Here is a 13,107-nt window from a genome sequence, read left to right on the forward strand (position 1 = left end):
CACATGGAGTTTAGCAAATTCGCGTGCTCCTCATCGTGGAACCTTTTTTTTTGCGGATCGGATCGGATCGAATCGATTCGGATATTGGATCGTATCGTTTTTGGTTTGTAATTGTAAATCGGCATTGTGGAAATGGGGTACGATTTTCAGTCGGTTCGTTTTATCATTTATGATACGTTTTTTTTGGTTTTGGTTTTGTTTTTGGTTTTATTGATATTTGATTTGCCGTTTTAATATAATTTCGTTAGCGGTTTAACGATTTTGCGGTTTTCAGTATACAAAAATATATATAGAGAATTCGGTATTTCAGATGCGTAGTGCGTATTTCGTATGCGTATTCAAGTTGCGGTTGTTAATCGGTTTGTTTGGTATTTTTTCATATATATATATTCGATTTCATACATTTGTTGGTTTTTTTTTTTGCAATTTGTGGATACAGAAGTAGGGTGAGAAGTGGAGTAAACAAATAAACAGATGTGAAATTATGTGAACATTTTTTGTAAAAAATTTTTTCTATTATTTTTGTTTTGGTTTTGTTTTTCAGAAAAATTAAGAATACAATTTGGTAAATTCTTTTCATATTTTTAGAAAGTTTCCATGTATTTAACGAATATACGCATAAGTACCAAAGAAATTAATTAATTTAATAACAAAACGCAAAAATAAAAAACAAACTCGATAAGGAAACAAAAAAAAGAAGAAAGTAAGAAAATGAAACTCAGGAGAAAAATAATTGGCTTTATCTTTTTGGATTGTTTTCATCTTTTTTGGGCAACGAATTTAAAGTCCTCAATAGAAGATAAGAGCGAGATAGTAAGATAGATTGATAGATACAGATAAATAGATAGGTAGATAGATTTCTTTTTTGTAAAGGGAGCTGCGGGGTATAATTTTGGAATATACAATGGACATGAATAATATTGAATAATTATAGTTTGGATAGTAGTTTTGGCAATTCGATTACAACACTTGCTTCGGCATCGGTTCAAAAACTGCTTTCCTCTCATAATACTCCTTTATCCTCTTTCTGCTCCTCCTTCTTATTCCTCCTCCTCCTCCTCCTCCTTCTCCTCCATTATTTTTTCATCTTCTCCACCTCCTCCTGTAGGGGCATGAAAGTCTGATTGGAATGGGGCTTTGGGCTTGGGGCTGGGATTTGGGTTCTGTGCTGGGTCTTTCAACTGATAACTCTTGATCTGAACGGCACAGATGCACATACTTTCGCACTCACACAATACGGCGCACACTTGTGACTACATGCAAATCGACTAAAATGGCCCAACAGAGAGCTTCCCCGTGATAACCCGCTGTTCCACCTGAAGAGGCTTACCACCTGAAGCCCTAGAGATGTGGCCACTAAATGCTGAAGCATGCCTGCCGGCACAGCTCCGTTGGGTGCCGTTTTCGACGGGGTGGTGGCGTGGGTGGTTGTGGGGTGGCTGCTTGTGAATGGATGGTATAAGCAATTTGCCAAGGAAAAGTCATAATGAATGCCAAGAGCTCGCTCGTACACCGGCAAATGAAATTCGTACTTTGATATTCTAACTATATAATTGGCTATTCGGCGTACGCATTTGAAAACGTGAAAACTTTGGGTTGAACTTGCTTTAGATGCGCTCAAGGTCACACTGCAAATACAAGAGTGCGGTGTGACCATCCATTCTGAGCAAAAATTATTTTGACTCCTTGAGCAAAAATGCAAAAATGTATGAGGCACTTAGGAAGTGAGCGGTTAAAAGGAAAATGATTTGGTTTGCTCAGTGTATGACTGGTGTTTGTGTGTTCAGTTCAGTGTTTGTAAACACCCTTTTAATGCAGTGGGGAAATTCTCGAGAGTTCACCTGTTATTTCCCAAAAATGTTCAACCTAAATTCCCTGCCCTATATCTAACTCACATAGCTTTGATCCGAGCTGAGCAGAGCATGCATGATTGGTAAAGATACATTTTCCAGGGATCTCAAACATTACGCACATACACATACAGACACACATACAGACACAGATAGATAAATGAATAAAACAGAAATTAAAGCTGGGACCTCGACAGGACCCGGCTAATAAGAAAAAAACAAACAAACAGACAGATCGGAAATTAAAATGTTAGGAAATTCAGAACGAATTCTACCAATTTCTACAGAAAAAACATTGAGATACGAATTAATTATGGTATTCGAAAACACAATTCAACATCGTTACGATAATATAGTACATATACGTTTGTTCTGTGTGTTGGTGTTCGATTTCTCGTTTTGAAATTGATGGACATACATATGCAGCAGGTACTCGTTGTATTTATTTTTCATTTATTTCTCACTGAACTTTCTCAGTTGTTCGTTGGCCAGTCCAGTCTATCGCCATGTGCCAAAAATAATGCCAAGTAATGAAATCGTGGAAAAGCAAAATCAGAAACAAATCGAGCGGAGGATGTGACACGCAAATCAATACGTGTCACTCATCTGAGGCGAGAATGAAATGAAAGTGGGGAATATTTATATGGCATACATATGGTAGTGAAGTGACATTGTAGAAGAAGAAGAAGGAGATGAAGAAGAAGGAGGAGGAAGGTACGAGTGCTTCTGTCTCTTCTCTTTTGTACCTTCTCTGTCTTTTGGCTGTGATTGACCGATTTCGAACATGCCTGTGTTTGTTTATTTATATAATTATGGATAACTTATGGATCCAACTCCACAGACGACATGTGAGGATATTATATTAGCTATTGGAACAACGCAACAATAAGGACGACAACAACAACAGCAGCAACAACAACAACTTATGGAGAGGTGTATATGCTTTCGTCACTGACTCAAAAACACAGCTGTGAATGGACCTATCGGTTGGCTCTTTAAGAGTTAGGATCCCTATTTGGTTGGGTGGTATTCATTTTCTGTTTTGCTGTTTTTCTGTTTTCATGGGTTTGTTTTGGGTTAGCACTTGTTTCAATATTTTATTTGGTTACATATAATATGGATGTTTAGATATGATCTACAGCAATGCAGGCGCAGTACAATCCACAATTTGAATTTAAAGCTTAATTGATTAAATAAATATGCAATGTAAGAATGTTTTTTTTTTTTTGATTTAATGTTGGTAATTTTTCTTGTTTTGTTTCGTTTCCCAAAACTAAACAGCAACAACAACAAGAAAAACATAAGGATCGTGGTAAGTCCACAAACTAATTTAATCAAAAATATATAAAACTTGGAAGAACAACTGAAATACATATGTAGATCAATGTGAGAGTGAAAGAGAAAAGAGAGAGAGAGAGATGTGGAAAGGGGACAGAAGCAGGAAGTAGTCCAAAGGATTACGTCGAAAGAGAGAGCGAGAACGAAAACGAGAGCAACGTATGGTGCGCCAATTCAATTACAAAGGGTGTCATCAAACTGGATATCCCTTGGAAAATCAAGAAGGATTTTACTGACGAGGAGTAAGATAAGTTGGAGTAAAGTAGAGCGAGAGACAAAGATAGACTGAGCTAGCATACAACGTTGAAACACAAAGATTTAAAGTTTAATAAAGTATACAAAATTTTAAATGGGACATTACAGGCATGTGGATAAATATGAATGGATATACTAAGCGCGATACAGAGAAGTAAGATTTGCTTTACATGCATTAAAGCCATACAGTGTGACTGCACTTGAAAGTGAAGCGCGGTGTGACCGTGCGATACTGAGCTCATTTCGATTTCGATAGCAATCGCATGCACCATCTTACTTCTCTATAAAGTCACAATTAATTATTTTTACTGCCTCTCCGATTCTAAGTGGTTTATTATGTAATTTGGAGGTCAACTGTACGAGTGTGTGCGCCTTTTGCTTTGTTGTTGTTGTCCCCTTCCCCTCGATATGTGCAGGACGACAATCAACTTTCATCGAGTATATCGATAAGTTGTCAGTTGTCAGAAAAGGGGAAAAGTACAGGCAAGATAAATGTAAAAAAGCAATCAGGATTCTTTCTGGGCGGATAGGGGATGGTGTTAAAAAAAAAAAACAAGCGAATCCGAATGCCAAATGTAAATAAATTGAAACACATGCAAGCATTATCCAATCGTTCGCTACGTGACAGTGACAATTGCATTTCGATTGTTACAGATTCGCATTCGAACTCGTTTCTGTTTTGGTCTTTTGTCGGGGATTTGGTTTTCATATGTGTATGCGGATAAAATGCAAGCTACATGTAAATTCTTTAGCACGTATGAATAAGCAACAATGCACATTCGCTTTATTTTTGTTGTTTATCGTGTATGTTGTAAGCTGTGGCTGTGCTTAAATCCCCATTTACCCTTTTTTTCCGGACTTTAAAATGTGTTCGACAACTTGTTTTATACAGGAGTATAAACAAAAATTACAAATACAACTTGTGACGAAGATGCTTTAGTTTTCGAGTTTTTGAGTTTCTTGAAAAAGACATTACGTAATGCTTGGCACATACATTATGTACATACATACATTGATATTAAATATATAGTTATGTCAAAGTATTAGTGGCAAACACATTGAATCAGAACGGTTAACGGAAATGGCGTTCAGAGAAAAACTTATGAAAAATACGGATAACGCAAAACGGATTACGGAATAAGAAAAAAAAACATAAAACCGAACACAAACGAAACCAATTAACCATTGAGACCAAAACGAAACGAAAGCATAAGTACAATTAAAAATATAAAAGAAAATCAAAAACTCTACAAGTAGAAACATCATATCATAAATTTGATAATAGAATAAGGCGATTACCTTTCGCATTGACGCAGCGTCCAGGATGCGATGATCCACAGCGAGACCATGAAGACCAATAGAACCGTTCCCGGGCATATTGTCATTAGAGTTTTTAAAACGAATCTATAAAGGAGAGATAAATAAGGGGTGTTAGTCCACTAGATCAATGTTTTAAAATAACCCAAGAAGCGCACAGGGTGACCGAAGCTATATTTGAAGCACAGTGTGACCGTTCGTTTTACATATTTGATTTGACTTGAATTGAACTCACCTTGTGTTAAAATTAATCCTATTGAGAGCGCCAATGCTCCGTGATGATGCATCTGTGAATAGCTTTGAATGCAGCAGCATTACGCGGCAGATTAAATATAATCGAAGGAACATAGGTAATGATAAAGCTACGTCATATGGCACCATTTCGGTGCCAATTGTTTTATTCTTATTGGCCAATTTCGTCGTCCACTGGAAATAGTATTCGCCAGGAATTGGATGTATAGCGCATATAAAAAGTTCTAACCCTATTTGACTAATTCGTTGCCATGTCATTGCGATCCTCCAATCGTCGGCGCAGTTATCTATCATGAATAACTGTGGGTTTTTTTGTTCGATTTCGATTGGAATTATAGTCGCATTTCGATACATGGGATATAGATATACGGGGTTATTTAGTTCATTGGTTCGTTCGTGTGTGCCAAAAAGAAAAAGAAACGAGAAGGGAAGAAAAAGGAGAACACGTATATAATTTATTAATTATAATTGGAGATTTATTGATTGGTTTTTTGGTTTTTTTGCGACTAAACAAAAATGAATTACACTCAAATATACGAGCATGAATTATTTGACAAGTACAACGTCAATGCTGTGTATGTGTAGGTGTGGTTGTGGGTGTGGGTGTGGGTGAGGGGGTGTCAAGTGTGTGTGCCTACATGTGTATGTGTATGTGTATGCGTATGTGTGTTAATGGCTTCTGTTTTAGTGGTGGAAGCAATTCCTGAGTCAAGTTCAAGTATTGTAAGCTTCGGAATCTCATCCGAAATTCATTTCGTGTCTTATGTTTTATTTCTTGTTCATTAGTTGGTGTAAGTGTAGGTGTATGTGTGCTTTGGTGCATGTGTGAGTGCAAGTACTTACTAGAAAGCAGCGTGCGTGTTTTCGTGTAATTAGCACATTTCACTCGATTTCGTTTTCGTTTTCTTGGTTGCTGTATTACCTTTATCCTTTTTCGTTACATTCTCGTTATCAAATCAATTTTTCTAAAGTTCAATGTTACCCCATACTGGATTTAATTGGTGTTAAGCCTCCTAGTTCGTAACTGCATTAATCTAAAGTTCGCAGTGCAATTAGGCGAGATATATGCACAAACAACTATAAATATCACAACATCTAGGCAGAGTAGAAATGGCAAAATATCGTATTTATCGATGGTTTTACAGTTGGATTGATCATATCGATAAACCTGGATATTTCCCCATCCCAATTGCAGTGGCTATTCGCACAACAATCTAAATGATGTGCATTTTCCCTTTTCCCGTTGAGGAAAGGCATGGTCTTCTGATTTAAGTGTCTTTCGTTTTTAATTGCATATGAGCCATTCGCAAGTTAAGCCGACTGATTAATTGATTTTCGATTTGCGACAAGGTCTTTTGGGAAGGTCTCTCCTATCTCACATTTACAAAGTCCTGTGTTCTCTCTTTGGTTTGGCCAAACTCTGATGTGTTTGCCTCTAAATTTGGTGATGATGGGTTTGATGTTTGATACTACACATATATCGATTAATATATATACACATATATATATCTAGTGTCGACTTAGCAATGGGAATGCTCATATGTATGCGGGTATGCGTTTATGTATGTTGTGCACATGTCCATCTATGTAATATATGCAAGCCGATTGGAAAGAAACGTTTCTAACATGATATACGGATATTTTTTTATTTTTTGAAAAATTCTATTCTTCTATTGGAATATCTAGTATAAGGGCAATTGACATGAAGAGTAAGGATTGAACAACTTTTTAATGGCAGAGTTGGGGCTTGTAAGTTCTTATTTCTCGTTCCAAGACCAAAGAAAAACCATTCTCAAAAGATTTGATTTTAGGATATTCAAACATCGTTTACTTTTTAATTAAATTAGTTAAATGAATAGGAATTAAGGTATTAGGCACAAAAATAACCACCGTACGCTTTAACATTTCCACAATCGATTCGCACATAGCCAGTGCTTACTGTTTACTGTGTACTGTATTCTGCACTGTACTGCAAGACAAGGTGAGATTGCGGTTGGGTGGTTTGGGTGGTTTCTGGGTGCAAAGCTAAGCCACAATTTTCGCTATATAACAGCCAAGCGGTTGCCTTTGATCTTGGATGGCGTGTGACAGTATTATTTGTATTTGTAACTGCACTTTTTGTTTTTAGTTCCATTACAAAAAAAAAAACGCAAAAAAAGTATATGTATATACACTAGACACGATACAGACGCGTTTCAGCTAAACATCGACTTTAAGTTTGCATGGTTGCTGCTTTTTGGCTTCAGTATGCATTTTTGGTAATATATATAAATAGTATATATGGTATTTATAAATATACTCAATCTAGGTACGATCTATGGATTGTCTACTCTAGGCATGTTTTGTTGGTTCGGTTTTCGGGTTTTTTGGTTACTGTTTTTGGTTTTTGGTTTTTGATTTGAGTTGGTTTTGGTATTGGTATTGGTTGCTTCCGTATATGGTACATAACACTATGCATGGTTTTGACTTGGATTTACTCACAAATATTGAAGTATGTATGGTAGATATTATAATAAGTATTACTTACTGAATTCTGCAAAGCATAATGGAAGGTAATTACATATTAAAATTTTACTTTTAAACGTCAACATTAATTTGAGGGGGGGTAAACATTGATTCGGAGTTATTATTATAATAGAGAGAGAGAGAACAAATTGTGTGAAGAGAATACGAATTATGAGATTTCTGACGGGGGGGTTATTTGTATATAAATATATATATATATACAAGTATATAGAAAGTATATCAGCTGACTGACTGGTTTGATTGACTGGTTGATTGACGACTGGTTTGGTTGATTGATTGACTGACAGACGACTGATCAATGACCTGGCTTGATTGAATCATGGACATATGGAAATGGTTAAATGCAGTTGTGAGAGTTTTGGGTTAAAGATTATTTTTTTGTGGCTTTTGTTACTTCATTTCGATTGCGACAAGGAGGCTGATTTGCGGACTGTCGATAGCCATATCGAGTTACCGATATGGAGACATTAATTACCAATCCAAATTCGATCACTGAACACAGGACTTTGTCCCTACAAACAGTATTTGAGTTAAGTCGATGAAGCTAACGAAAGTTTAGGGCTTTCGAGTATCTTCCACTTCTCTTCGGTTTTATTCGCGTATGTGGCTAATAGATAATATTGTTATCAATCATGTTGTAGTATATAATTATGTTTTGTTTTTATGTTTACAGATATATAATCAATAGAATTACGAACTAGTCAAATAGATGCTCCCATGCTGTCTACGTATTTCTAAATTCCAAAAGAACAAGCACCAACCGATCAAATTTGCAAATCGGTTGGGGTTTTGTTTTCTATTGCTATATATAAATATATTTAACTCATGCCAACAATAAATTTTAACACATGTCTTAACTAATTTATTGGAATTTTGTGGATTGTTTTTTGTAAGGTAAACGAAACGAGAAAAGTAAGGCGAAACCAATAAGTTGAAGAAGAGGAAGTAGAAGTGGAAATTGAATAGTTTATTTATAAGTATACATATGTATATATATATGTATATATATTTATAAATATATATATAAGGATCATATATATATATGGATCATATATTTCAACATATTGAGCAAATTAAACAAATTATAGTGCTGTACATGCAACTGGTATTTGAAGCGCATATTGGAGGTAAACGAGTACGAAACGATTTTGGTATGGAATGGAAATAGTTATCTTAATAATTCCGGTCTATATCATGTGTCAAGGAACTGCGTTAAATGGAAATGATACCAAAAAAAAAAACGAATGCCAAAACAAGTCAACTTGTGATTGTTAATAAAGAAAAGGAAAGTAATATTATGAATTTTAATCAAAGTTTTAGGTAGGTTAAAAATGGGCTTGATTGGATTTGATAATTCAAAAGCGATTATTCGGAATTAAAATACAACTGTGGTGAATATATTGATTGTGGTGGTCAAGGTGAGTTGGGTGAATGAGAATGGTTAGCTTTATGTACAGTGTTTCAGCTTTCATAATTTCATTACTTCAGATTCTTGGAGGTGGAATGGAACTCTCTTCATATTTTTGTAGAGGTTCTAGATGTCAGATGTCCAGAGAAATGTCGAAATGGACCGAGGTATAAGGGGGACGTGGGAAGGTGGGTTGTGGAATGAACGAATGCGAAACGGAACCGGAACCGGAAACGGGTTGTCACTTTCTCACACTTACACCAACTTTCACCACACATGCACTCTCTATCGCCCTTCCATACTCTGGCTCACGCTCCCAATATGCGGGAAACACATCGAAAGTAAAAGGAAAAATAGAAAAAAAACAGGAAAAACAATGGAAAGTTAATCGAAATCATAACCAGATACACGAAATCGTTTTCAACAGCAAACCAACAAACAAACAAACAAACAATCTAACTAACAAACATACAAACAAACCGAGATGGCGATGATGACTGGTGGCCAAAGGATTTCTGGGGTTTTCTGGGGTTAGCATGACCATATATAGGGGCATTTTCGGAAAGGGATTTATCGGGGGGCTCTAACGGTATTATGGTGACAGTGAGCGAGAGTGACGACGGCAACGTTAAACAGTTAACGATGACGACCATCAGCAAGAACATCAATAACATCTGGAAGAGAAGAATACAATTTGCACTCACTCTCACCTGCACTTCCAAAGCATGGTAAGCTACTATAAGTCCTAAAAGAATCACAGTCGAAACAGATATTAAGGTTTTTAACGCTGTCGAGTAGAACGATGCCTGGAAAATAGCGAAATCGAGAAATGCATCAATGGATTAGTTTTGGCTAGTTTAGCTTTTTGAGTTTTAATTACTTCTATGGGAATGTAATAAGAGAACTCTTACCTTTGTGTAGACACCGGCACTGCTCAGTTCGTTTTCGATAACCATCACGATGATCCCGAACATGCCCATGACCAGGGCGTAATCGCTGATCCGTTTGCGCTTCTCGAAGAGGGCTTTCCTCTTTCCCAGGCGATAGCCCACATTGGGTTTGTGTTTGGCCGAGTTTGTTGATGGCTTCCTGGACGTATTGCCGCCAGTAAGAGCACGTTCTTCCATATACCTGCGGGGTTACTCGAGTTCAATCAGATGGACAATGTGTGCTCCAGAGCCCACACTCACTAACACACACTCCCCTTCCACTTCCACCTTCACTTCCACTTCCACATCCCCTTCAACTCTCTCCTTTCACACTCCCACACAGGGATATCCATTCTGTTGCTTGTAGCGCAATTCACTACCAATAAATCGATGGTTAGCTACTTTAATTAAAGGACGTGTTGGGGATGTAATTATAGTATCAAACAATTCTATTCCATACGGATGGATGGTTGTGTTGTGTTGTGAAAAAAACATTGTCAAAACTGATGTAGCTCGATTTGTATAAATATTACATAAGCCACTGTGTTTCCATTTAGTTATTTATTGTTTTGATTTAATCTCATATTGATGCTTTGACTGCATTTTCACACCTTGTTTGTTTTCTTTGATGCCGTGATTTTGCATTTTTTTTTTTAGCAAACGTTTTACCTTTTCATTATATGTGTGTATGCAATGTCTAAACGTGTTCAATTAGGCCAATTTAATTCCCTGCCATGAATGATGCTATTTAGGAATTGAAAAGCTATTTGTGATGGTCCATTTATTTATTTTCAGTCTACTAATGAGCCTTGTTTTCTAATTGGGATGCGTTCATTTTTTTTAGCTAATTTTGAGATGGGAAAACAATATTGCTGATTAAGCAGGAACTAATTATTATTCAGCGTGCTTTATCATAATTTCCTTTAAGTCTGTCCTTCTTGTCCTATTTCTGATTAGTTTTTGTTTTTACCTGAATGAAATACCCCTAATTCAGTGCTAAATAAATAAAAACATGAGAAAGGGACTTACTCCAAGGACCTGATCCATTTTCGTACTTATTTTCACAGGTTTTTACCCCCCACCTCTAAGTGCTTTCCACAGATCGCTGACTAATGCTTGAGTGGCCGGGGGGCTTGGAGCTGTCGAGAGTTGCACGTGGGGTTATCGGGGTATCCGGGGGTTAAGTCAACCCAACTCAACGCTCTAGTCAACGGAACTCAACTCGAGCAGATCCAACTCAGCTCCGTTCAACTCTAGTCGGCACCTTAATAAATCTTGCAGCCTGAATGACAGATTTGTGTGTTTTCGCTTTGCTCCGGCTTTCCTAAATGTGTCATATCAATTTGTATCTTATAGATACACAGCCACCGACGACAAGAGGACAGAGTACAGAGGACAGAGCTGGGGGAGAAGGAGGGGGCAAGCGCCAGCTCTTTCGATGAGCCAAAGATGGCCAATAAAAATTTTGCTGACAAATGAAAACATACACACACAGCTGGCTGTCCTCGTTTTCGATGCCCATATAGCCACATTCACATTCACAGTCGTAGCCGTAGTCGTAGTCGTAGTCATAGTCATAGCCATAGCCATAGCCATATATTCAATCCCCCCTCTATAAACTGCTGAACTGTGCCAAATTGCCAACGTGATTGCAGGAAAATATCCTGCCATCCACGACATTCATAGAGATTTATGTGGAAGCCAGGACAGCAGGACCATCCCAGAGTCCATTCGTGAGCGGAATTCACTTTAGAGTGCTCAAATTGAATCGCGTGGACTCTTCTCAAGCACTCCCCAATGAATATTACCCAATACTGCCCCATGTATTCCATTTCCATTTCCATTTTTGCCCTCGCCAAATCATCAATCCCGGGCTCACTTGTCCTGCCATTGACAGCTAATTACTGTCCCCGGGCCATCCCATCCATCAGTCAATGATTTGCCCACAGTTACGGTTATCGCTGCTCCTACTCATTGGCATTCCCTTCTGTGGCACTGCACCTTCTCTAAGCCGCACACTGAGCGAAAATCGCACATCAAATTACTTTACTTTACTTGTTAACTACTTTCAGTACATCATTCTAAATATATGTATGTATATGTTTCAGCTATCTAATCCATATCACGTATGCATGTTTGGGAAACTAATTCGAATTCATGAACTTTATGATTTGTACACATCGGATTTTCTTGGGTGTGGGTGCAACAAATCAGTTTGGATACGGTCTCTAGGTGGAGTTGGAGCTGTTTTGAATGGGCGGAAGGGGGGGGCGGGGGGCTATATGCTAATGAATGCACGCTGCTGTGGATACGTACTCTACTGGCGTTTCGGATCGGGCTATACATACATTTCATACCTAGGGTAGTCTGAGTGGATACCCACTAGTGCCTCGGCCGCTTCTTCGTTGCATCCAGATGAGATCTGTTCCCGGTTCGCAATGGAAGGTGTTTTCATCGAGCCAGGAATTGAGAGTGTCGACGCCGGTTTGCGGAGCTAGAATGTATATATATTTCAACTATTAGTTTAGTATCAATGGATTGAATTTCAATAAATAAATAATCAAACGGTGTTTGTGTCTGGACAGAGTGCTTGAGTGCTTAAGCAACTAGCATTTGGTGAATAGCTATGCAAATCAATTTGAATTCATATGTATACTTTACCATCAGTGCGTATTCTGCAACTTATTTAAATGTACGCTTAATGCATTTCATTTGTGTATCTCATATTTAAGTAAGTCATAAAAGGCTTGAACACATAGCACTTTTTATGGCTTCATTCTCCAAAGCTTTGTAGTTTTTATTATGGTTTTCATTTAAAATCCTCTCATTGTCTTCCCCATGGAATAACAAATTACACTTATGAATATCTCCAATTTGGTTACCAAACACACAGTTTACAGCCCACAGCCGGCGTGGAAAAGAAATAGACTCATCTGCCTGGAAAAGCGTTCTTTATCCTCCGGAATGACGACATCATCACATGCCACATGACTATCTCCTACCCTGGCCTCCATCTAGATTCTTGATTCGGTGTAAATCCAATTATTTTCGTCTAACCAAAATTAGACGAAAAAAGCACGAGATGAAACCCGGATTTGAAAGGGCGGACGGGAAATAAAAAGAAATCCACTCGCTTTTTGCTCTATCTTTATCTGGCCAAAAGATAGAGTTTTGCGTGAAAACAAAAACCCAAGGAGCTCCACTTCATGTTTCCCTTTATATATATGTATAT

The 13,107-nt window shown here is 37.5% G+C and overlaps 1 protein-coding gene across 8 annotated transcripts in view; it reads right to left on the reverse strand.

Annotated features, from left to right (window-relative positions):
* LOC122623588 (small conductance calcium-activated potassium channel protein) overlaps positions 1-13,107 on the reverse strand; it is a 57,190-nt gene that overhangs the window by 8,349 nt on the left and 35,734 nt on the right. For 6 of the 8 annotated variants that reach the window (XR_006326412.1, XM_043802823.1, XM_043802819.1 and 3 more), the window contains 5 exons: positions 12,224-12,369; positions 9,858-10,077; positions 9,651-9,752; positions 4,996-5,312; positions 4,743-4,847 (listed from right to left, as the gene is read on the reverse strand). Coding sequence is in view for 7 of the 8 variants with exons in the window: in XM_043802823.1 (XP_043658758.1) it covers positions 4,743-4,847; positions 4,996-5,312; positions 9,651-9,752; positions 9,858-10,077; positions 12,224-12,369 (890 nt within the window). In the remaining variant the exon portion in view is untranslated. The remainder of the gene's footprint in view (positions 1-4,742; positions 4,848-4,995; positions 5,313-9,650; positions 9,753-9,857; positions 10,078-12,223; positions 12,370-13,107) is intronic. The other 2 variants (XM_043802821.1, XM_043802824.1) reach the window with 1 other exon arrangement.

Source organism: Drosophila teissieri, chromosome X, assembly GCF_016746235.2.
Source record: "Drosophila teissieri strain GT53w chromosome X, Prin_Dtei_1.1, whole genome shotgun sequence".
In the NCBI taxonomy this organism is placed as follows: Eukaryota; Metazoa; Arthropoda; class Insecta; order Diptera; family Drosophilidae; genus Drosophila; species Drosophila teissieri.